This window comes from Accipiter gentilis, chromosome Z (assembly GCF_929443795.1).
Source record: "Accipiter gentilis chromosome Z, bAccGen1.1, whole genome shotgun sequence".
NCBI classification, from domain to species: Eukaryota; Metazoa; Chordata; class Aves; order Accipitriformes; family Accipitridae; genus Astur; species Astur gentilis.
Window position 1 is genome coordinate 67,241,510 of NC_064919.1, and position 22,367 is coordinate 67,263,876.

At 38.0% G+C, this 22,367-nt stretch overlaps 1 protein-coding gene across 4 annotated transcripts in view; it reads left to right on the plus strand.

Annotated features, from left to right (window-relative positions):
• The window catches only part of PDE4D (phosphodiesterase 4D), a 375,269-nt gene that overhangs the window by 268,978 nt on the left and 83,924 nt on the right, over nucleotides 1–22,367 (plus strand). For all 4 annotated transcript variants that reach the window (XM_049795354.1, XM_049795357.1, XM_049795356.1 and 1 more), the window contains 2 exons: nucleotides 3,130–3,203; nucleotides 4,449–4,498. In XM_049795354.1, the coding sequence (XP_049651311.1) occupies nucleotides 3,130–3,203; nucleotides 4,449–4,498 (124 nt within the window). The remainder of the gene's footprint in view (nucleotides 1–3,129; nucleotides 3,204–4,448; nucleotides 4,499–22,367) is intronic.

The following is a 22,367-nucleotide window of genomic DNA, read 5'->3' on the forward strand; positions in this document are numbered from 1 at the left end:
GGGCTTCCTGGTAGCAGTAGATCATGGCACGTGGAACACATGTTCCAGTTATTTCAAACCATCTGTATTTTCTTCAATTGATCAGGAAGCTTGTTTCATCTGATCATGAGCCACCTGGTGGTAATAGTTCCAGTTTTAGCATTTCAGTTGCTATTCAGCACATCACCATGTTAGTGCAGCTGCATTTCTTAACTGGAGGCAGGGTGGCACGCTGCGTACCCCACATAGAATCTGCACCCAGGACAAGATAATTTACTACTTTTACTAGAATGGAATTCTGTAAGCTAAAATTAAAAAATTTATCACAAGCATATTATTAGTTGCACTCCTCTATATTGTAATACACAGCAACTGTTGTAATTTAGTTATTTGTAGAATTTTGCTTTTCAAGAGAAGATCATTTGAATGATTTGAAATTTAAGGGAAAATTCTGTAGGTTTTGTATCATCAAAAGAGTTCAATTTTTTAATTCACTTGCAACTGTTTGTATACAACTTGATTTTGAAAATAGTATTATTTATTTAGGGATTAAACCGAAAGAGGTTCGCAGATGACTGGTTGCTTTTTGCTCACAGATCTAACTCTAGAAACTTTAAGCACAATTGGAACCTCTGTGGACAGAGAAACTGTCACTTAAGCAAATTATAATGAAAAACTGAAATAGTATTTTATGTACTTATAATAGACTTATAAATATTAATACCTTTATACAATAAGTCAAGTTGTTTAGGTCCACTGTAGCCAATGGCCAAAGTTTTTGTTGTCGCTTTTACATTCATTGCTACGTATGTGGGACACCTTGCACTTGCAGAAACTGACAAAAAATGTGCTAAAGCAGCTGGGGTTCTGGGCAGGGATTAGACATTTCATCCCTGGACCTACAAAACAGTTATCTCACCTGCCAGAAGAACAAATAGACCGACATACAAACCAAACAGTCAAGTCTCTGCTTTCTGAAAAAGGAGAGATTGATAATATCTCAGACAGTGGAAAAATCTGGTCAATGTGCATAGTGGTGGGCACAGTAGAGAGACTCCCTCGCAGCTCTTCAGGGACCCGAGTGTAGGTCCAGCACGGCTCATTAGCCTCCACTCATAACTGGCCCTGAGCAAACTTGCAGCTCTGCACACTTCTGTCTGCTGCACCCCAGGTGCTAAATGTCCTGTTATTTCAGATCCAATACGTACCTCAGCTAGGTTCATGTTTTCACATGGCATCGTGCCTAGCCTACTACCCTTTCTGAAACTCAGCCCTGTGCTGCTGCTACAGTCACGTCTTGCACTCCAGCAGGGGCAGAGCTAGTAAGCATGGCTGTACCTGAGATCACTCACCAAGGAATCACTTAGCTACCTTTGTACGTGCTCCCAATTCTCAGTGCACCTGAATATACAGCCAATTTGAGTCCAGCAGGGCTTATTGAGTAGAAACTTGCAGCCAGGAAAATCAACTACATCTTTTTCATGGCCTGAGACATCTCTGGGAGCCACATAGATATGCTCCTTTGATAATACTAGCATATACAATCTGTCTCAGCATCCTGGCACACATAAACTGAACCCAGGCAGATCAACTGAAGAGAATTGAAAATGGACTGCAGTCACTGAACTGTCTTACCTTAATAGGCCCAACTTTTTTCCATTTATGCTTTCCTTCTCTTGCCACCTTCAACTCATCCTTTCCTTTTACAACATTTTCATACTTCAGCAGTTTTTCTTTGTATTGCATGTATTCATTTTTGAACTTTTGAACTCCAAGATCTTCTTTCCCCTTCTGCTTGGTTTATGCCTGATTTCCCTCTGCATATATCCAACATCCAAATACAATATTTGTTAGTGTCACTGTACCCTGGGCATGCAAATTTGATGGCATATGTAATTATTTTTATTCCATGCTGAATGTAAAATATGTGAGTTTGCCTCCTGATCTTTGGAAAGGAAAACATAATGAAATTAATACTGTCTAATTAGGCAACAAATGTATTTTTATTATCTTAACTCATTTGGGAATTAGCTACAATAGCTAGAGCACTGCCAGTCATTATTATCTCCAGAGTATTTTCTGTCTGTTACAAGCTTTCACTAAATCCTTCTTTTCTTTTCAGCCTCCTACCCCCCTTCCTACCTCATGTATAAATTTAAGGGGCTATGAAAAGAGAGTTGTATCCTCCTTGACTCAGACCTCTGGAACCCATATCCCCTTTCCCACCTTTCTAATTCCTAGGACAGGTTCACCAGGGAACCAGCCCAGTCTGTGCTGAGAAATAATGATGGGCAACTCCTGCAAAGACACACCAGTGATTAGTGTTGCTCTTTCCTCCTGTTCCCAGTCTGGTCCCAAACAACTTGTGGTTCCTCCCTGACATCAGCTGAACTGCCTCTCCCTAGTCAGAGAGGTGCATCTTATTATCTTTACATGGTACAAATTTGCTGCATTTATCCAACTGCCTTCAGAAGAAAGTGCCTATGCCATTTATAACAAGAAGACACTCTGCTACTGCCTCCACTATCTGCTGTCTTGCATGAAATTAAGTCCAGAAAGAAAGAAGTTCATTTATGTCATCTTTCCCAATGTGCAAACCTTGTAAGAGCCTGCAGACCTTTCCCACCGGCTTAGGCGATATCTTCCTCTTACTCTGCCCTTCTGCACAAAGTCCCGAAATGTGCCCTTTAAGGGACTCAATTCTATTTTTCCTGGCAGTCTAGACAATCTCATTCCCTTTGTCCTTTGAGGTTTGGGGGGGCTGAACTGCAAATGGAAGATTCTGTAATCGTTTCTTATGCGTGAAGTCTTATGCTTCAATAGGCTATTATCTTCCAATCATGAATGCTTTTATACTCATTTTAAAGAACTAAGAAGTATTCTGTGAAAAACTTTCCTCCTCTTCAAGTAAGTCTGCCTTTAAACAAATAATGAGTCATTTATGAGGAAAAACAAGAAATAAACTATTGCCTTTGTATTACAGACATGTTATTGTTAAATAATAGTCAAAGGCTTCAGACAAACCAACCCTGGAAACCTTTTATAGATGTTTTGCAATATCCTTTCCTTTCTCTTTCAGCACAGTGGAATGGAGATAAATCAGGCTCACCTGTGCAGAAATTTAGACTGAAACCATTTTGTCTGTTCCAGGTGCTGGCCAGCCTGCGTACTGTACGGAATAACTTTGCCGCATTAACCAATTTACAAGATCGGGCACCCAGCAAGTGAGTGTCAGTTTTTGGCCACTGAAATTTTTGCAGTGATACTTTTTAAATGTAAACTAAGAATAACAATTAGACATTACAGATTTCGGTCTGTGCCACCAAATCTGCATAAAATGTGGATGAGTAATGAGTTTATTAATCCCTTAAAGATGCGATACTTGATAGCTGAGACGACAGCCTCCTTGACTACTAATTGTTCTTGCATTGCTTGCATAAATATATCCTTGCATAAACCTGGAGGGGGTTTTGTGCAATTTACATGATTTTCAATAAATTAGTCATATGTCAAAGATCATTCAAAGATGATCATTCAGGCAGAGTCTGAGTCTTGCAAATGAACCAAAGTGAACAGACAGCAACACTCATTGTGAGCTACTTGCATGATCTGAACCTAGAACTTTGCCTAACTCATTCAAGATAATGACATCCCACTTATCGACAGTACTTCATGATTATAAATGAGACATTATAAATACGGCCTTTCTCCAACCGTGTTGCAGCGTCACAGTTAACATTAATGTTAGTTACACTGGCAAATTTTGCGGTGGAGTCATTTCCCTCACCCAAAATGTGCGTCTGTAGAACTTAGAAGTAATTAGCATTCCAAAGACAGCTGCCTAGCATTGCGTATGCAGCGACTGTCACTAAAGGATATGTCCAGCCCCCTTGGTTGGAATATGCAGACCCTGTGTGGCCCCTGCTTGCAGTCATCCACACATCCCTACACAGCTGTGTCAGTCCACCAACTTCTAGCTTTCATCAATGGGCAAAGCAGTCCACTGAGCTGTTTGCCCTAAAGATTATTGTGAAAGGTATATGCAAAATAGTGTGTGGAATGCATATGCAAAATAAGGGAGTGAAAAATAATAATAATAAAAAAAAGTATTTCAAGTCAGAGAACATAGAAGTGCAAGCCATGTTAGAATAATGGTAACTATGTATATAAATTAAACTTTAAGCTAGGTATAAGCTCTAGGTATGATTAGGCAGGTTTTTAATGAACTTGTAAATTCCCAAAATATTCCTTTTTTGGAGTTCCCAATCTGCAGAGAGGTTTCAGGGTCAGTTGTGAATTCCATTCTACACTAGAAAGAAGTATCTGTTCTAGATGAACTTTTTCTTTGGCAATGCCAGTGTATTCCAGTCCAAAATAATTTCCCAAGGAAATGTATTTTCTGTTATATTGTTCAAGTCATCTGTGAGTTTATCAGACTTACATCTTTTATTCCTTTTCTTTTTAAACAGACGATCACCAATGTGTAATCAACCATCTATTAACAAAGCAACTATAACAGGTAAGAAGAATTAATATGACTAAAATTCCTCTGTGAAACCATCAAGGGTTTCTAAATTTAATCCTTATTTATAAAAATGTCTCATTGAAAACTGCCTTTTATAATAATAACCTTGTATTCTTTTATATCCTTATATCTGTCTTATTGAAGAGGATGAGTCATGTGTTGACTCAAACTGTCGACTTTCGGTGTTGTATCATATCAGCTTTCTGCTTTCTGTCGTCTTATCCTGGTTTTAATTTAAGTTTTTTCCCTAACTGTTTTTTTCCCCCTCTATATGCTAGTGTGCGACCATGTCATGATTATCTTTGTTAGGAACATTTTGCAATAAAATGTAGTAGAATGAACTGGTATGAGGAATGCATCAATGTTTCTTTTGAGACATGGAGTTCTGTAGTTTTACTGAGGCAAAGTCTTCACATTACAAGCCCTTAGGTAATGAGAACAAATTTTCAAAACCAGCTTTTCTGATTTAGGATGGTAAATTCTATTTCTATAACATTTGTAGGTGTGTAAGAGAAAAATAATTCCTTTGTAAAAGACACTATTATTTCTAAAGAAACATTAACCTGAAAACAGGACTGACACTGTAAGCTACGTGAACACTTTTGAAAATTTTACCCTGCGGCACTTTTGGTTATTATTACTAATATGGCAACTTTGTTGTGGACATCTTTATGGGAACACTCTTCATTTGACCTCATATTTTTTACATCATATTAACCCATGTGTTCTTACACTGTGTAATTTTCCAGGTAGTTGCATTCTCTATGGTATGTTGGCAGAGTGAAAGAGCATTTGCTTTGCCTCTTGATGAAAGTATACAGACACTTACTAAACAGAAATTTATCATTTAAACCAAAAACCTAATGTTTCCAGAATTTTCAAAACAGCTTTAGTCTTTTTTAATTGTATAATAGATTTGTAAGTCAAGGAAGAAATGGTACTTCAGCTCTTTTGAGAAGTGTGGCTTTGTCATGTTCAATAGTTTCTGTCTTTAGGCCCGGGAATGTGTTAACATTGTTAGTTTTTTACATCTAGCCTCACACGATATGCATATTTACCTCTAAAAAACCCAATCTTGGCAGTTCTGTACAATTTTACTCTCCTAGGAATTCATCACATAATCTGACCATTTGTGTGTAGGGCTCATATGGGAACAGAGGTTGAATCTTTGAATCTATTCGTTAAACAGGAAAGCATCCTTAGTTAAGAAAGTTCTGCCATCATACTTAAATTCACGGTAATTAAATAAATACGAAGGGGAGACAGGTAAATGCTTAAATCAGTTATAAACCTTTGTTAATATACTCCTTTAAGGGGTAATTTTGGGCATTGGTTTCAAATTACTCTCCATGAGACATTTTAGTTATTGATAGATAAGACACCTATTTTTAATTGTGGAATTTGTCTCATACAACTCAGTCATCCAGAAGTCTGTTACCTTAACTGGAGATAGAGATACTGGAAAACAGGGTTCTTTCTTTGGTTCCAAGGGACTAACTTTAGAAAGCCTGTAACACAGTAAAATCCCTGACAGTAAAAGAAAATGTGATACCCAGAAGATACACATACATGTGAGCACACAGTGAGCCTAGCTTACGTGCTCTCCCACAGTTGTTTGCCTGAGGTCAACTTTCTTCCAGCAGGAGAAGCTGCTCAGACAGCAGGATCCAAGACACACTCTGCTGGAAGATGCTGTTGCTCTTTTTAAATTCCCCCTCAGATCTGAAGGTTTTCATTCAGTTAATCTTCAGAATGCACTCTACATGTCAGAAGCAATAAATCATGTGAAGTTTTAATGTTTAGAAGGAAGGTGGTGCAGTCAGTGCTGTAATTAATCTAAAAAATGCTTCTGTGCCAAGAAATTTAAAGGAAGCAAGAGAAGGCAAAGAATAGTAAGGATAATTTAATCTAATTTAGTTTTATCTGATTTCTCAGACATGCTGCTGGAATTGCTGTGCCCAAATTATGCATTGAAGTGGGTGAGCTGGAGCCTGTGCACATTGGATATAAGTGGCTAAAAGACTTTAATGATACAGGAAAGATATTAACCCACTATAAAGCATGAAAATGGCTACAATTCATTTTGACTGTTGAATGGAGATTGAGGCTAGATACTATTTTGCCTGAACAGGTTTGCCTGTTCTTAGTCATAGACTGGTTTTGATATTTCCATAGCAACAAATTTCATGGCATAAGCACAGAAGTATGCATAGGTGCTTTCTTGGAGCATAAAAAATCCTAGTAAAACATGTTGCACTACAGCACTATGCCAAGAAAGAAAATACATTACAAACACTTTGTCCGCTCTTCACAGAATGATCGAAAACCCCATCAGATGCTACTAAGTTTTTGAATTCTTCTGGGGAATGTTTGAAATGTAGCTGCTGAGAAATCCTCCTGGTTGTGCTGTTCTCAGAGTTCATGTCATGGAATATCCAGAACAATACACCCGACAGGTAGAGCCCCATCCCATCATCCGGATGGCTCAGCTAGCAATCTCAGCAAGAGCTGATCACCAGCGTAACAAACTAGGTGACTGGAAGGCACAGTATCACTAAACTATGTCAATGCTAAACCAGAAAAAGTTTAAGAGTTTAAGTAAATGCTCCACTTAAGATGGAGCATTTATGTTGCTAAGCTTCCTGGAAGAATAGTCTTTGGGAAGACTTTGACTGAAGAATGGGACCATCACAGAAAGCAAAAGTTTAGCAAAAGGGAACTAATGCAGAAGATACGGGAAAATGACAAAGGAAAGATAAAAAGGAATTTGGTAAAGCCAAGTGATAAAAATAGCAATAGCAAAATTCTCCCATTTACTATTTTAAGCATTCACCCTGAGGCATAAATGTGCCAGAAAATGCATTAGCAAAAAAATAAGAAACTGTGGAATTGAGAAGCAGCACAGGAATCAAATATTCAGATTTTCAGAAGCAACAGCAACCATGGTGGCCTTAAAATTTGCAGTAATTTTTCAATGTAAATATGTAGAAGTTGATGATCAAAATATGATCCGTTCTATTCAATACATCCCCATGAATCCCTTTTGGAAACTGTGTTGGAAGAAGCTAATGAACATCAATGGCATACTGGATCTTCAGTATCAGCCAAGTATGCTATAGCACGCTGGATGTTACTTTTGCAGACGAATTAGGGGGTAGGAGGTGGGAGCTTTTCATGTAACAACAGACTTCTTAGATGGCACTTTTCTTACTTGCTTTAGATATCTAGGATGTAGATACCTATTATATCTATAGTCAGTGTGAATAAGCAGACATGCAAACTGACTTAGGTTAGATGTCTTCTTTAAAGGGAGATGAATTGCTCCCTAGAAGTGCCATCTCTGTCCCATGACTGAGACCAGCCCGTTTGCTGTACAGCGCTTCCATGCGTGGTGTTCTGTGCTTCAACCAGAAGAGGGGTTCCTCTCACTATGAGTCACGTTTTCCAGTCAGCGACGTGAATGGTGTTTCACTTCAAGTCGATAGTAATTCTCTTACCACAACCAGCGTATTATAAATAATGTTGCATTTTCAAAAAAAGTGAAACTAGCCTGTGACTCAAGGATTGAGCTTGCAAGTTTTAATTTTTGACTGATAAAAAAGTGAGCAAGCCATTAGATATATTTTGATTACTACAGTTCTAATATCTGCATTTCTAAATCAGAATAATTTGAATTAGGAAGGAACCATATAAGGTCTTCCTTGATATGTTTCAGGTTTAAAACAGATAGGACATCTCACAATTTCTCTGTCCATTAATGACAATTTGCAAACTCAGTCTGGTACCTGCTTTTAGGTGCAAAGATTTTGCATACAGAAGGAGGTAAGTTTGTCCAAAAGAATGAGTTTCCAAGCCTCCGAATACTACAACTACTGATTAACTGGCAAGTCTTAGTTAACCTGAAACCACAGACACAGGGTCTGATTCGTATATATGCATATATTAGATAGATATAGTATCTAATTCATAGTAATAGCTTTAAAGTAGATTTAAATTTAGATTACATAAGTGGCCCTTTACGTTACAAATACAGTGCCAAAGGACCTGTAAGCGAAGACTTGTATATGTAACAAAAAGGTAATTTAATTTAATCATAAAATAAATCATAACTGCAAAAATTGCACTTTTTAGAAGTTGTTTACAATTTTGCACCAAAAGCTAACCCAAACCTATTTCATCAGATAGAGGAAAATATATGGAATTTTTCAATAACAAGCTACATTTCATTTATTAAAATGTAGGAAGCATGTGGCTTAGTGTCAGGAAAACCCCTTAAGATTTTGTTATGTATACAAAAAACACGGCGATAGAGAAATACACTATTTGCAAAGATTATGAGGTTATATAACTAACTGAAATAATTTGCTACTCCGTGATTTCATTGCTTCTTATTGGACTTGAATTACACTCTTTACATGCATCTTAAATCCAGCAGAAATCAATATCCTGCTAATTAAATGGAATTTCTTACATGTTTTTCATGGGCTTTGTCCAACACTTTTTATGATTTGTTTTGATGAGCTTCAGGTTTCCCAACTAAGTTTATGTTTGTGAAATGGGATCTGCCAGCCTTTTGCTAGGCATTTTATTTTATTAATTAAAAGTATAATCAATCATTATTTAATAATTCAATATTAATTAAAGATTACCCTCCTGTCTTTCAGTAGGACACACTTAAACAAATATCACAATGGTAAGCTAAACATCTATATTCATACAGACTAAACCCTCTCTAAATACAAGCAGCTGGACATAAAAAGAAAAAACAAAAGTTACAGATGAAAATCAGTAGGTCACATCTTATGGCACTGGGAATAATGGATTATTTTGAGTGTGTAGATCTCTATGTACGTGTATCTCTCACTCGTACCAGTTCTGTAAGTGAAAGATTTTACTGAATAACAGGATGGAATTAAAATAGAATAAATTCTTGTTCAATAAGAAGTAACATTCTTGATATACTTTAAACTGTTCAAAAGTCCAGGAAGCAAAGTGTTACACACCCTGCTGACTCTTTCAGGGCCTGACTGGACTGTACAGTGTATCACTGCATGGAGATGTCCTCAATAATCCAAATGCCTTTTATTCTTTCCTGTGTCTGGGATTCTGCCAGAGCACAGCAGAGGATAAAGTAAACACGAGAACATGAGTGGACAGAAAAAAGCACAAATGCATGCCTTACAGAGGTTAATTCCTGCAATCTGCAGTAATAGCCACTAGGCTGGGAGTGGGTACATGAGATTGAGGGGATCATAATGTCTATGAAAACAGAGGCTTAAAAATAAAGAATATTTCAGGTTTTTAACAAAAGAAAACTCATAATACAATATCAGTGTCACATTTTAAAGTGCTAATGACCTTAGATTTCATACCCAGATTTAGGCACATATACAAAACATGCCCTATTGAAGACGTAATTACACTATATGTATCACTCCTCTAGATGTAGTAAGCAGGATTACATTTATAATGAGAACTTCCCCCTCTTACTTAATTTACCCAGTGAATATATTTTTATCTTATTACAGAAAAGTACTTCTATGGTAAACTGCACTGCCAAACTTTTGGCAGAGGCAAGGTAAAATGTTCTGAAATCTTCATTCAAGTTCATTGAGTAAAGGGTGCTTTCCTGAAACCGTGGAGAAACCTGAGACCCTGGTTTTGAAGCAGGATGTTTTTGATAAAATGGCCTTTGTTCTTTGTGCAGTATGTTGAATTGTATTTAAATGTTCTCTTCTTTGTAGTTTTGCTTATATCCATACACCTATGGATATTTTGAATTATTTGGCTCACCTCAGGCAGTTATTTTAATTTCAGGGTAAATACCACAGACAAATTTTCAAGTGTCAGTGTGATTTGTAGCACTTTCATGTCTTTCAGTCTGTGGTAAATACCATCTATTATTTGAGAAATTAGCAGATGTCTATCCGCAGACTCGTGGCAGGTTAACAGTATACATCACCAGTGGTTGAATTCAAGCATTACAAGTGCTTTATATGCACAAAAGTCACTGGCACACACATGCCAGTCCACCTCAGTTTACTTCCTAGGGGAATATGTTCAATACTCGCATTTACGACCAGAATTCTTACTAACAGTCAGTTAAATGTGTCCTTTCAACTTCTGTGAATGCTTTTAAAATTCCCTGTTTATGTGAACTATGTGAAGACAGCCACATTCATTACAACTCTTTTCTCAGATAGACAAAAAAATAGCACATTGTGTTGTCTGGTGTGGATTTTATGCTATATGTGAAGAGTAATAGAACAAGAGAGAGGAACTGACAAACTGAAAGAACACTATGTGGAAGGTTATATACCTATATTAAGCTGTTCATATTAAGGGAGTCCTGAAAATGTGGTTTTTGGAAGATAACCATAGCACATATACATGTAAGTGCTATTTGTCCCTCTCAATTTATGATTTTGTTATTTCTATCCAACTCAACTCCTGCCTTTAAAAACAAAAGGCCTCTTCCAAACTCACATCCCAGGCCTAATATTCTATTTTAAATTAAATTGAAGAACTGGACACAAAAAAACATTGCAGAAGTCAGAGTTGACTTATTTATCCTGTTTTCTTGCATGGCCACTCATTTAATTATCATCTATGCAACACTATAGCTCTTCCATCCTTTCTAAAAAAATAAAATATGGCTGGTGTTATTTAGACCTCTGTGGCACAGACAAGTTTGAAAGGACAATTGTTCTCTGCAGCTGTTACTTTCTCTTGCTTCTAGTACTTCTGACAGCCTTTAAGCATTCACAGTGGCATCAAATCTTGAAACTCAGTAGGCAATTTGAAACTAGAGAGAAGAATGCTAAGGGAAAGGAAAACACATATTTTTTGTCAGAAAAAATATATTTTATCATAACTTAACAGTGTTTTCTTCTGGGAGCCAGACAGAGGTAGCTTCCTGTCAAAACAAATTGGTTTCCACACACCACAGCTGCAAAGCTGTGACCGAAACCCAGGTGTGAAGTGATAAAAACTTCCTATATGGACAGCTACACCCGGACTGAAGCCCCAAGAATTGAAAGAGCTGCCCAGACCCAATGTTACATGGAACTCCAGAACCTGGAAGTCCCCCTAGGATCCGAAGGCAGAGGTGGATGTCATGGATGTAAGTGTGCCCAGCTGGAGGAACTCTTCATGCAAGTGGCCATGTTACAAGAGGAGCTTAACAGATAGCACACCTGGACTTGTGCAAAGCATCTGATACTGTCCCACAAGACATCCTTGTCTCTAAGATGGCGAGACATGGATTTTATGGGTGGGTAAGGAATTGGCTGGATGGTCGCACTCAAAGAGTTGTAGTCAATGGCTTGATGTCTGGGTGGAGACCAGTGACGACTGGTGTCCCTCAGGGGTCCGTATTGGGACCAGTGTTATTTAACAACTTGGTCGGGGACATGGACAATGGGATTGAGCGCACCTCAGCAAGCTTGCAGATGACACCAAGCTGAGTAGTGTGGTTGATACTTTAGGAGAGGATGCCATCCAGAGCGACCTTGACAGACTTGAGAGGTGGGGCCGTGCAAACCTCATAAAGTTCAACAAGGCCAAGTGCAGGGTCCTGCACATGGGTCAAGGCAATCCCAAACATGGGTACAGGCTGGGCAATAAGTGGCTTGAGAGCAGCCCTGCAGAGATGGTCTTGCGGGTATTGGTGGATGAAAAACTGAATATGAGCCAACAATGTGCACTAGCAGCCCAGAAAGACAATTGCATTCTGGGATGCATCAAAAGAAGGTGGCCATCAGGTTGAGGGAGGTGATTCTCTTCTTCTATTCCACTCTCGTGAGACCCCACCTGGAGTACTGCGATCAGCTCAGGGGCCCCCAACATAAGAAGGACATGGAACTGCTTGAGCGGGTCCAGAGGAGGGCCACAAAGATGATCGGGAGCTGGAGAACCCTTCCTATGAGGACAGGCTGAGAGTTGGGCTTGTTCAGCCTGGAGAAGAGAAGGCTCTGGGGAGACCTTATAGCAGCCTTCTAGTACTTAAAGAGGGCCTAAAGGAAAGCCATAGAGGGACTTTTTACAAGGGCATGTAGTGATAGGACAAAGGATAACAGTTTCAAACTGAAAGGGAGTAGATTTAAACTAGATGTAAGGAAGAAGCTCTTCACTGTGAGGGTGGTGAGGCACTGGAACAGGTTGTCCAGAGAGGTTGTGGATGCCCCATCCCTGGAAGTGTTCAAGACCAGGCTGGATAGGGCTTTGAGCAACCTGGTGTAGTGGAAGGTGTCCCTGCCCATGGCAGCGGGGTTGGAACTAGATGATCTTTAAGGTCCCTTCCAACCCAAACCATTCTATGAGTCTATGAATTCAGATAGCATATAAAAAGAAAAGGATTTGTATTGTGCAATCCAGAGCAAATACAGCTTTGTCTTCCAATGAAGTCCCTCCAGCTGGTCCATGTAGTTCCGTAACCAATTAGCAATGCAGATATCCTTTGTTTAAGCTGGTTTAGCTATTCTGTTTGCAAAACGAGCTCACAATCTTCCAACAAATGTTCTGAATAAAGGATTGACAATCATCAGCTTCAGTGGAGTTGAACCAATCCCCCATCAGTACTGTACAAAGTACTCTAAAGAGGCCTGTATATTTTTTTTCAAATGATCAATAATATTTTGCATCAACAAAACAGATTTGGAAAACAGTAATATTTACATCAGGTACTCTTTTTAGTTAATCATTAAAGGCCTTATCTAGGTTTTGATAGCTAAAATGAGAGTTATCTCATTTACAGCCTTCTTAGCCACAATAAAAACAGAATCATATTGCTTTGTGAGATACAGGGCACAAATTACATTCAGACTGAAATTCATTCATACGTCTCCTGCCCATAGTGAACAACATATGCAGTGAACAGGCAGGGAGTCAGAGGCAAAGGAGTCTGCTCCCCAGCCAGTCTTTCACAGTCACTTTGTCACCGTCGGGGGGGGGGGGGGGGGGGGGGGGGAATTAGCAGCTTCTTTCCTTGCACATACAGAGTTTACGGGCATCTGATATTCATAAATGGATGCCATATTTGCCTATATTCTATGGAAAACTAGCTCTCTCTGTCATAGTTTGTGCAGCACTGCTATGTGATGTCATGAAAAAAATACCTGCTTAAAATGGGTCATTTGAAAAGATAACTATTGAATTGTATTTCCCTGTTAATAGGAATAGTATTTGTGCCTCCAGTTCAGCCCCCTTCCTTGGTTTAGGGAAGAGGTTGTTATTGACAGGATACATGTCTGAAGACTTACTGAATGCTTTCTCCATCTTGATTTGTAGACCTTTAATTAATGTTGCACAACTTTTCTAACTGAATGAAAGATTCCAAATGAAATCTTTATCTAGTGCTGCTTTAAGTTCAGTGGGTTTGTTAGTGATTAACTTTCTTGAGGCAGAACAGCAGGAAGAGGATTGATGTGGTTTTGGACAACGTAAGCTGTTCATGTATCATTTCACTTTCAAGGAAGTGAATAAAACCAGGGTACAAAATAGAGTACGCTCTACATTTGATTCCTGCAAGGTACCATAGAAAAATCTGAAAAATTCAGGCTTTCTATGCAGCGAAAGTATGAGAAACCTAAGAGCTTTCAGGATCCCTTAGGATGTTTAAACATCCTAACATGCCCTGACTATACTAACTTCAAAATGGTGGTTTACATTATGTCATTTAAAAATGCCAACTAACATGTATTATGAAAAGATGCATTTTGCCCAGTATTATGCACACCTTTTGTTTTGCACTTCAACAGTGACACCTGATAGTCAAAAGTATAAGCTTCCATAAAATAGCAAGTTACTTAAACAGGGAAGTACAATCATAGTTTAAAAAATTCCTGGCAAGAATGTCCATGTAATTGAAACTAACCATCCAAATCAACAATTAGAAAATAACTGTCTTTGTTTTGGAGTGTGTAGACTACAACACTTGGCCCTTATGTATGATTTGTAATTTCTTACAGTCTGTATTGGTGGAAACGTGTGGTTGGGTTATCCAAATGCATAGAGACTAGAAGGCAGCATAGGGCTGACCTCTGCTTGTAAGCTTCATCCAGCACTTAGGTTACTTTTATTTAGGACTGCAGTGTAGTACAGCTTTGATTTTGAAACAGACTCACACATTTTGGAGTCAGAACAGCAATCAGTTTAAAAAGAAAACATGAGAGGCATTATCAATCTACACATTGATAATCTGATATGCAACACAACACAGATCATCGCTTCTTGCCTTTAAATAGGTCTCATATTTTGCTGCATCAGTAAAAGTTCCTGTATCACCATTTCACCCAAACTGACCATTTTACTGGAAAGACAGAGAGGATGACAAGCTCCGTGTGCTTCCTCTTTTCCTTTCAGCCGAGCTGTGTCACTTAGAGTTGAAAACTGTACATGACCCCAGGCTGCATTTACCGTATTGATAACAACAACAGAACAACTGAAGAGTGAAAGGTGATTTGGTTTGTAGGACTGAGGTGAGAAGAATCAGAAAGAAAAATAGGACTCTTGTCTGTGTCATTTTTCTCACTGCTGTTATGAATGCAGCCTGTTGGCTGATGAATATAGAAAATAAAACTGTGCAGATGTGGCTTCTGGTATGACTGTTGGGTGCAGTAGGAGTGCACCTTTGTTCCACATTTCATCCAGGTTCTGACATCTCTGATCAGTGATACATTAAGTTCTGTCCAATTGAAAAATAAATTTGGAAGTAGATCTCTTTTCCATTAACAGGTTACCAAGAAATTGGTGCATTAAGGCCTATTCACTTTCCTGAGTATCCATTTAAAAAAGAAGAGCTACATTGAGATCACCCATTAAAGTGCCTAAGTTCTGCTTTTATTATATGCAGGCTCCTAATTATGGAGCCTGAACAAAGCAGTGAATCAGAGCAGGCAGCAACCACAGTCAGACGACCCTAGAAACAAGCAGGAATAACAGCTCTTCTCTTGTGGAGTAGGAAGTTCTGCAGGTCTCTCCACATAGTCTTTTGTTCGTGCTCAGATGAAATGAATAAATTACCCTAGGAGTAGTGCTCAGAATTTAGGATCTGCCCCTGCACAACATCTTGTCCAGGAGTGACCTCATCACTGGACAACAGGGACAGCTTTTGCTCATTCTCTCTCTGACCTTATGCATTTTGCATTACATTCTGCAAAGTGACTCATCCTGAGCTGGAAGGAGTAATTCCAGGTCTAGTGGTAGGAAAATCGGCTTATGCCTACCGCACTTTGTCACGAACAGGGATCAAAAAATTCAAGAATCAGAAATGCCTAAAATTCAGGCTTCTGCTCTCAGGCCAGGAGTTCTAATATCTTCATGCAAAAAGACATTTTTTTCCTGTTAGGCAACTCACCTCAGAAGACCTTTGGTGATGGGAACTGGGAAGTATGGAAGTAACTGGTTAGCATGGAAGTAACTGGTGAGGACACCTTAGTCACATATTCAGATGTGCCCCTGTGTTTCATGCTTCCAGTTGGCTGGCTCAGTATACCAAATTCCTCTGAACGGCCCCTTTACAGTCAGGGGAGGCAGGCAGGTGTCTCAGGCAATCCAAGTGCTCTGTGCAGGCCTTAACCCCTCCAAGTACCTCGGCAAGAGCTTGAGAGTCATCCAATAGACATTACATTAGTGTCACTATTCATAAAAGAGACACCAGCAGTGGGCAGCCTAACATAGTCCCAAATATTGTAAGGTATTCCCTAGCAGAAAGAAACTTACCAGGGAAAAGTTGCAACAAGGAATTTGCCAAGCTTGCTTCTGGGACTTTGGGGGAAATGGCAGGAGGCACAGAAAGAGCCAGTAGTTCTTACTGGAGAGCTTTCACTTGAAATCTTAAAAGTGCTGGGGTATGACTTCTCTAAAATTTCCTAATCAAATCCAAGACATAGTACTCAGCCAGGTTTGCACAGCTTTGTGACTCTTGCTTTCTGCTAACAGAATTGGAAAATTGGGGGGGTTTTATCATAGTCCTTAATCTGCTCACAGTTAAGATTCAGCTCTATCTTCTGTAGGAGCAGACTTTTTTTGTAGAAGGAATGTCTTGATTTTTTCCTCATTATGATGATGTTCTGAGTTAATGAAGCAGCTGTGGCCACATGCATAAAGTTTTAGTTGATACTAAATATTAAAGATTATTCCCAAATATTTACATTAAAATACTAGTAGCAAATTGCCAATCTAATTTGTTATTCTTTCCCCATGCAGTAAGCTAAATTAATTTCTGTGACTGATACTTATCTTTGAAAGTGTAAATTAGATATGAAATTGAACTAATTCTAACCCAGATAAAAAATGAAGCTGACAGACAATAAATTAAGGTAGTCTTTCTTAAATTATAGGATGATATATGATAAAAATAAAAGGGTTTTTTTCCTTAATAATAATGAACAAGGTAGGATTACATCTAAGTGAGTGAATTATGGCACTAGATAACATTACTATGCTAAAGAAAACTGAGGAATATATTACAGAAGTGACTACTGGATTAGCAAGCATTTAAAAATTCCCCTTGTATTAAGTAAGCCATATGCTAGTGGCTTACTTAGTGGACATACTGTAGGAAACATTGACTAATTAGTCTTTAATTGAAGGAGTCCAAAGATGATTAGAAGAAAAAGTCCAGGAAGAAGTCAGTGCCAAAAAAATGAAGGAGAAAATCAGAAAACATTTGACATAGTCTGGCTACCTGAGCTAACTAAATGTTATCAACGGGAGGCAGAAAGGTCTGACAGATGATGGGAGGCAGTTAGTAGGAAAGAAACCAACATTTGTTTGGTTTCTTTATAGTCTTTAATACTATTATTGTTATTATTGTTGATGTGGTTGTTGTTGTTATGATTAATATTACTGGTTTTGAAACCCACTTCTTAAAGGGAAAAAGCAAAATCAGGATTTGGGGAAGGTTTGTTTCTTTTTAACTGGAGTTTGGCAAATAGAAGCAGCAGCAATGGCAAAAGAAACCCCTCCCCTCAACTGCTTTTTGTATTCTGTCCTTTCTGTTTCCTAAACAAAAAGGGATCTGTATGATCTATTTCAGCATTTCAGCTGCATAAATCCTTTTCTTCTCCAGTGAATCTCAAAACTTTTTGGCATATCAGATAAAATGGCTGTTTGAACCTTGTCATTCCCCATTCAATATTCAACTCTGAAAATCTATCAGACAGAGGAGGCAGGCAGAGAAGGATTAGTCCTAAAGCAATCTATGTCTTTGCAGTTCATTTTCAGAGAAAGAGCAAGCAGCTGACATAGACACTGCACATATGCGTTTCACACAGGAAAGCAACAGGCAGGTGGTGAAACCACTTAGTTCTCATGCTTCTGCTACTTGGAAATGTATGTAAGCATGTTACTTAGCAGACATAGATTTTTACTGTATGATATTGTGAAACCAAAATGTGATTTCCTTGTTCCTGCTAATTGTTACAATGAAGTCTGCAAGCCTTTGTTTTGCTGAGTAAAACCTGAAGCTGCAGCACCCATGAGTCTTTTACAACACTTTTCTCTGGTCTACTGCAGTTGTACCCTCCTTGCAGATTTATAATCCCTTGAGTTCCATGTCTCACCACCTTACCTATTTGGCTTGTTTGTTCTTTAGAGGTACAGGTGGCAGTATGATACAATGAGGTGATAAGCCATAGTGGGAGAAGACACTAGGAAGACAAAGCATCCTTGTAGCCTCAGTACACATTGCAAAGAAGAAAGGCACAATTCTGTGCCACAAATGCTATTGTCTAAACATACCCACTGGAACACAGAGTTCATGCTCAAAGGAGTAAATGTTGCTTCAATAAATAATAGGTGTTTGTGGTAAGACCCAGTGTGTTGAAACACTTGCCAGTTCCACCTTGAAGTCTCTTTTCTTGAAAGATGGCATTAGTCTTGTCTATAAAATACAGGCTATAAAAATAGCACAGATTTTCCACGAATCTCTTTGAAGACTGGTTGTTAAAATAAATAGGTATTTCTCCTTCATAGTCTACATGGGTTTACTGATAGACATTGATTTTTGAAAGCTGTATGTTTTGATGATTCTGTGAGAGACCAGTATTATAGGCATTCCTTCCAAGCACAGCTCAATCCAGCAGAGCTGGATTATAAAACATCTACTAGTGCCACATTTCCTTTTGCAAAATAAAAAAGGTTGACATCAGTATTCTAAACAAAAAAAAAAAATTCATAGAATAAAATAAAAATATAATAAAAGTTTTCTCATTAGCTATAGTTCTTTGACTAAAAGTAACAACTCCATCCAGAAAAAAAAAAACTAAAATACACAGTAAAATACCCATCTTTCTCCCCAGAATATGTTAGATGCTGCCTTTCAGAGGCAATATTTCAAGAAGTTGACTGCTATGGCAATGTTCTGGAATAAATTTCTCAATTTTAAAAAGGGGGATGAAAAGCGATCATGCAAAGGGACATGAATCCCATTTTAAAGCAAATGTTTGTGATTATGTGTGAAAAAGTGTTCCTAAAACTAGATTGATATAATTTTCTTTGGAGTCATTAATGGTATGAAACAGCTATGAGTGAGATCCTTATTTAAAAGTAGCCAGGCCTACCATCTAAACTCTGTAATGCATACTAGATAATGTAATCAACAGAAAGAAGCATATGCAGTATCTTCACTTAATCTTTCTACTTCTCAGTAACCTTTTTTTTTCTGAAAATCTACAGATTCTTCTGTATACACTTCTTGCAGAAGTGTCAGCAACAAGTGGGAACATTTTTCTTTCATAGTTGGGACCCCAATCAAAGGAGGCCACTTGACTTTCTCATGCTCTGCATTGCTTCTCCAGTTCTGCCTCACACACTGATACACAGACTCACTCTGCTTCATTTTAAGCTGCTCAGTTGAGAGACAGCCCCAAATTTCAACTCAATTAGTTTAAAAATTAACCATTCTTCTTTTTAATTGCCTATGATTTAACTACTTGAAGCCTTGTTTCAGCAAACTTGAGGCATGTATTTAGATCCCATAGATTAAGTGGGGCACAGGCTATGGTTCAACATGTATTTTTAAGCAAAAAGATCAGTTTATGTAATTCCTGAACCCCATCACTCATTTCTTTCCTCTCACTACTCCCTGCAATATGCCATCAAGTTGTCTGTGCAGACACAGAGTGAAATAATCAAGGAACCCAACAGACTGAAAAATAACCTGTATTATTTTTCCTTTTTTTTTTCTTCAGTCCGTAAGTTTTCCAGTGGATTCATTACATAGCTATTCGAATACTTGTCTGAAAACAAATAAATGGGCTGCTGCAAGGATATATTTAAGCAGCGAATGGTGTGATAGCCTGGCAACTTGAAATTAGCTTAAGCAGTACTACCACAAAATAGTAGTGCTGGGTTTTTACAGGTTTCTGAAGATAGGGATGTGTTAAGTGTTGCCTAAGATCATTAGCTGCCATTGAAACTCTTAGCAGGCATACAGCACTCTGCATTCCAGTGCTGGAAAGTTTCCACAAAAATAAACCTGTAACTTGACTGGCAGAAAGATGGCCCAGATCACAGGCAAACATTTCCATATGATGCTGAAGTAATTTAATCTCATAAAAAGTTACACAGATCAAGAGATTTGACAATAGCCACATTTGTAAAATAAATTAAGGAACAGGTGTAGAAGTATATGAACCCATGAGATTGCCTTTCATCATACTGTCATCATTTAATCCCCACAAAGTGACAATCTGAATTGCTGAAAATTAAACTATAGATTGAAATATGGCAGTAGGCTTCATACAGAAAAACTAGTTTTACTGGAATCTCAGTTAAACAGATAAATCGAGTTTAGGTTTTAGAGTCTATCAAAAATATTTAGAAAGAAATCAAAATTACACAAAATGTCACACAGATGCATATTTCCCTCATCTACCTGAGTAACATTTAAAATGCAAAAGCACATATTTGGCTTTCATGCCTCCAAAATGTCTTACTTTCTTTTAACTTCTTTGTCCCAAGTGGACTTCTTTCAGAAACAACGTCAACTCATTTTAAAGATTTAGCTGCCCTTTTCTCATATATGTGAAAAAGTCTTGCACATCAAAAGTGCAGATCAATATCCAGACGTGACATTCAGACATGAAACTGATGCACAGCACACCAAGTTCATGTCTCCGAGAAAACAAAACAATCCCCCAGCAGACTGTAGCTGAAAGACATATAATTCTTAGACAGAAAAGGTTCAAAGTAAGATTTAACTGTACAAGCAGTTAAAGTATAAGCAAAGTATAAGCAAAGTATCTTAAAAACTGAAACGAACAATATGTTGTTGCCCAAAATGCTTAACTTGGAGAGCAGTTTGCTGAGGTAAACAGTTTCATCTTCCCTTTGTTGAAAAAATTACTGTATGTCATAAGCATTCATGGCTTGTTAAAAATTAACTTAGTGAAGATTAACAGTGCTTATTACCTGGATTTCAAAATGTAATAAATACCAATCAGTGGTTAATATATTAAAAAACAGTAACTAGACATTATCACATGGGCATTTTTCACTTTAGACATAGTGTTATAAAACTGTTTTAGAAAGTTTTCAATCTTATAATTGGAAAAAAGGTGCAAGATGCAGAGTGACCATTTCCAATAAGACAAAATAGTCAAGGGACTTGAAGGACATTTTCATGTGTTGCAGCTTTTAGGCTAAGTTCTTTGGGTCCATGTGCGTAAGTCTGACCACAGAAGAAAGCTTAGACAATTAGTCGAGCTGAGCATGGTGCTCAGTGTGCAGCAGAGAGTTCTGCAGCCTGAGCAGGACTCCATAGTCCTGAAATTGTGCTGCCATGACTGCATGACAGGCGTTGTTTATGGCCAGCAGAACTATAAATCCTTTGACTGCAATGTAGGCTGCCCTCAGAAGCTGGCTGTATGGACATGGCATTGCGCTGAGACTCACACCTGGAATTAGTTCTAAGCTTTCTTGTATGATCACACACAGGCTTGTGGCTTCCTCTCTCATGCTGCCTACCTCATTGTCAGGACAAATCCCATTAATGTCTGCAAGATGCTCTGACAATCAGGTGATCAGCCATTTAAAAATCCAATTGCAGAGAAAGCAGAGGTAGTATCTCTATATGGTGTGATCAGATTAGTCTGGAATACCATGAGAAGGCAAGAAGTCTGAAAACATCTTGAAACAGTCTGCTGAGTATATTACAGATTTAATGTAATTTTTCACAGTAGTTCAGCAAGTTGCAGAGGGTGGACAAGGCTTCTGTTAAAGCAGGGAATCTTCCTAAAAATTGAATGTTTGCTCTTTTGTAATTTCAAGTTATTTTTTCCTTCAATTTAGTCCCTTAAAACAAGAAAATCCCTGTTTTAGTCTCATGACTATTTTTCTTTCATTCAGTTTTTACTTCTACCCTACTTATGACTTGATTTATAATGTCTTTTCTCCTATTTAAATGTCTTCATGTTTTTCTTTAAATGCAATTCTGCAATGTGTGATCATATCTTTGCAATCTATTATCTTTATTTTCCTTCCCATCCTCTTTACAAAACAACAGCAGCAGCCAGCCCAAAAAAAAACCAACCAACCAAACAAAAAATTCTTAGATGCAGAGGCTTAGAGAGGTGTAATAAACTCACTTAGAACATTCCCTTTCTTTGCCTTGTGTGCAGTTTATGCCAATGGAATAGTTTCACCATTCCTAAATACAAAATTCTTAAATGCCTTATAGACTTTACTATAGGAAAAATTATGAATTTGTTAACACTAGGTCAAATATTCCCTATGAGAAAGCCCAGTATTACAGTATTTCAGCAGATTACCATTTTATTGTCTGAGTTACTGATTATCTCATTATCTGGCAATGTTTAGACAAGGTTATTTGGAAGCTAGTGTTAATATTTCAGTACGG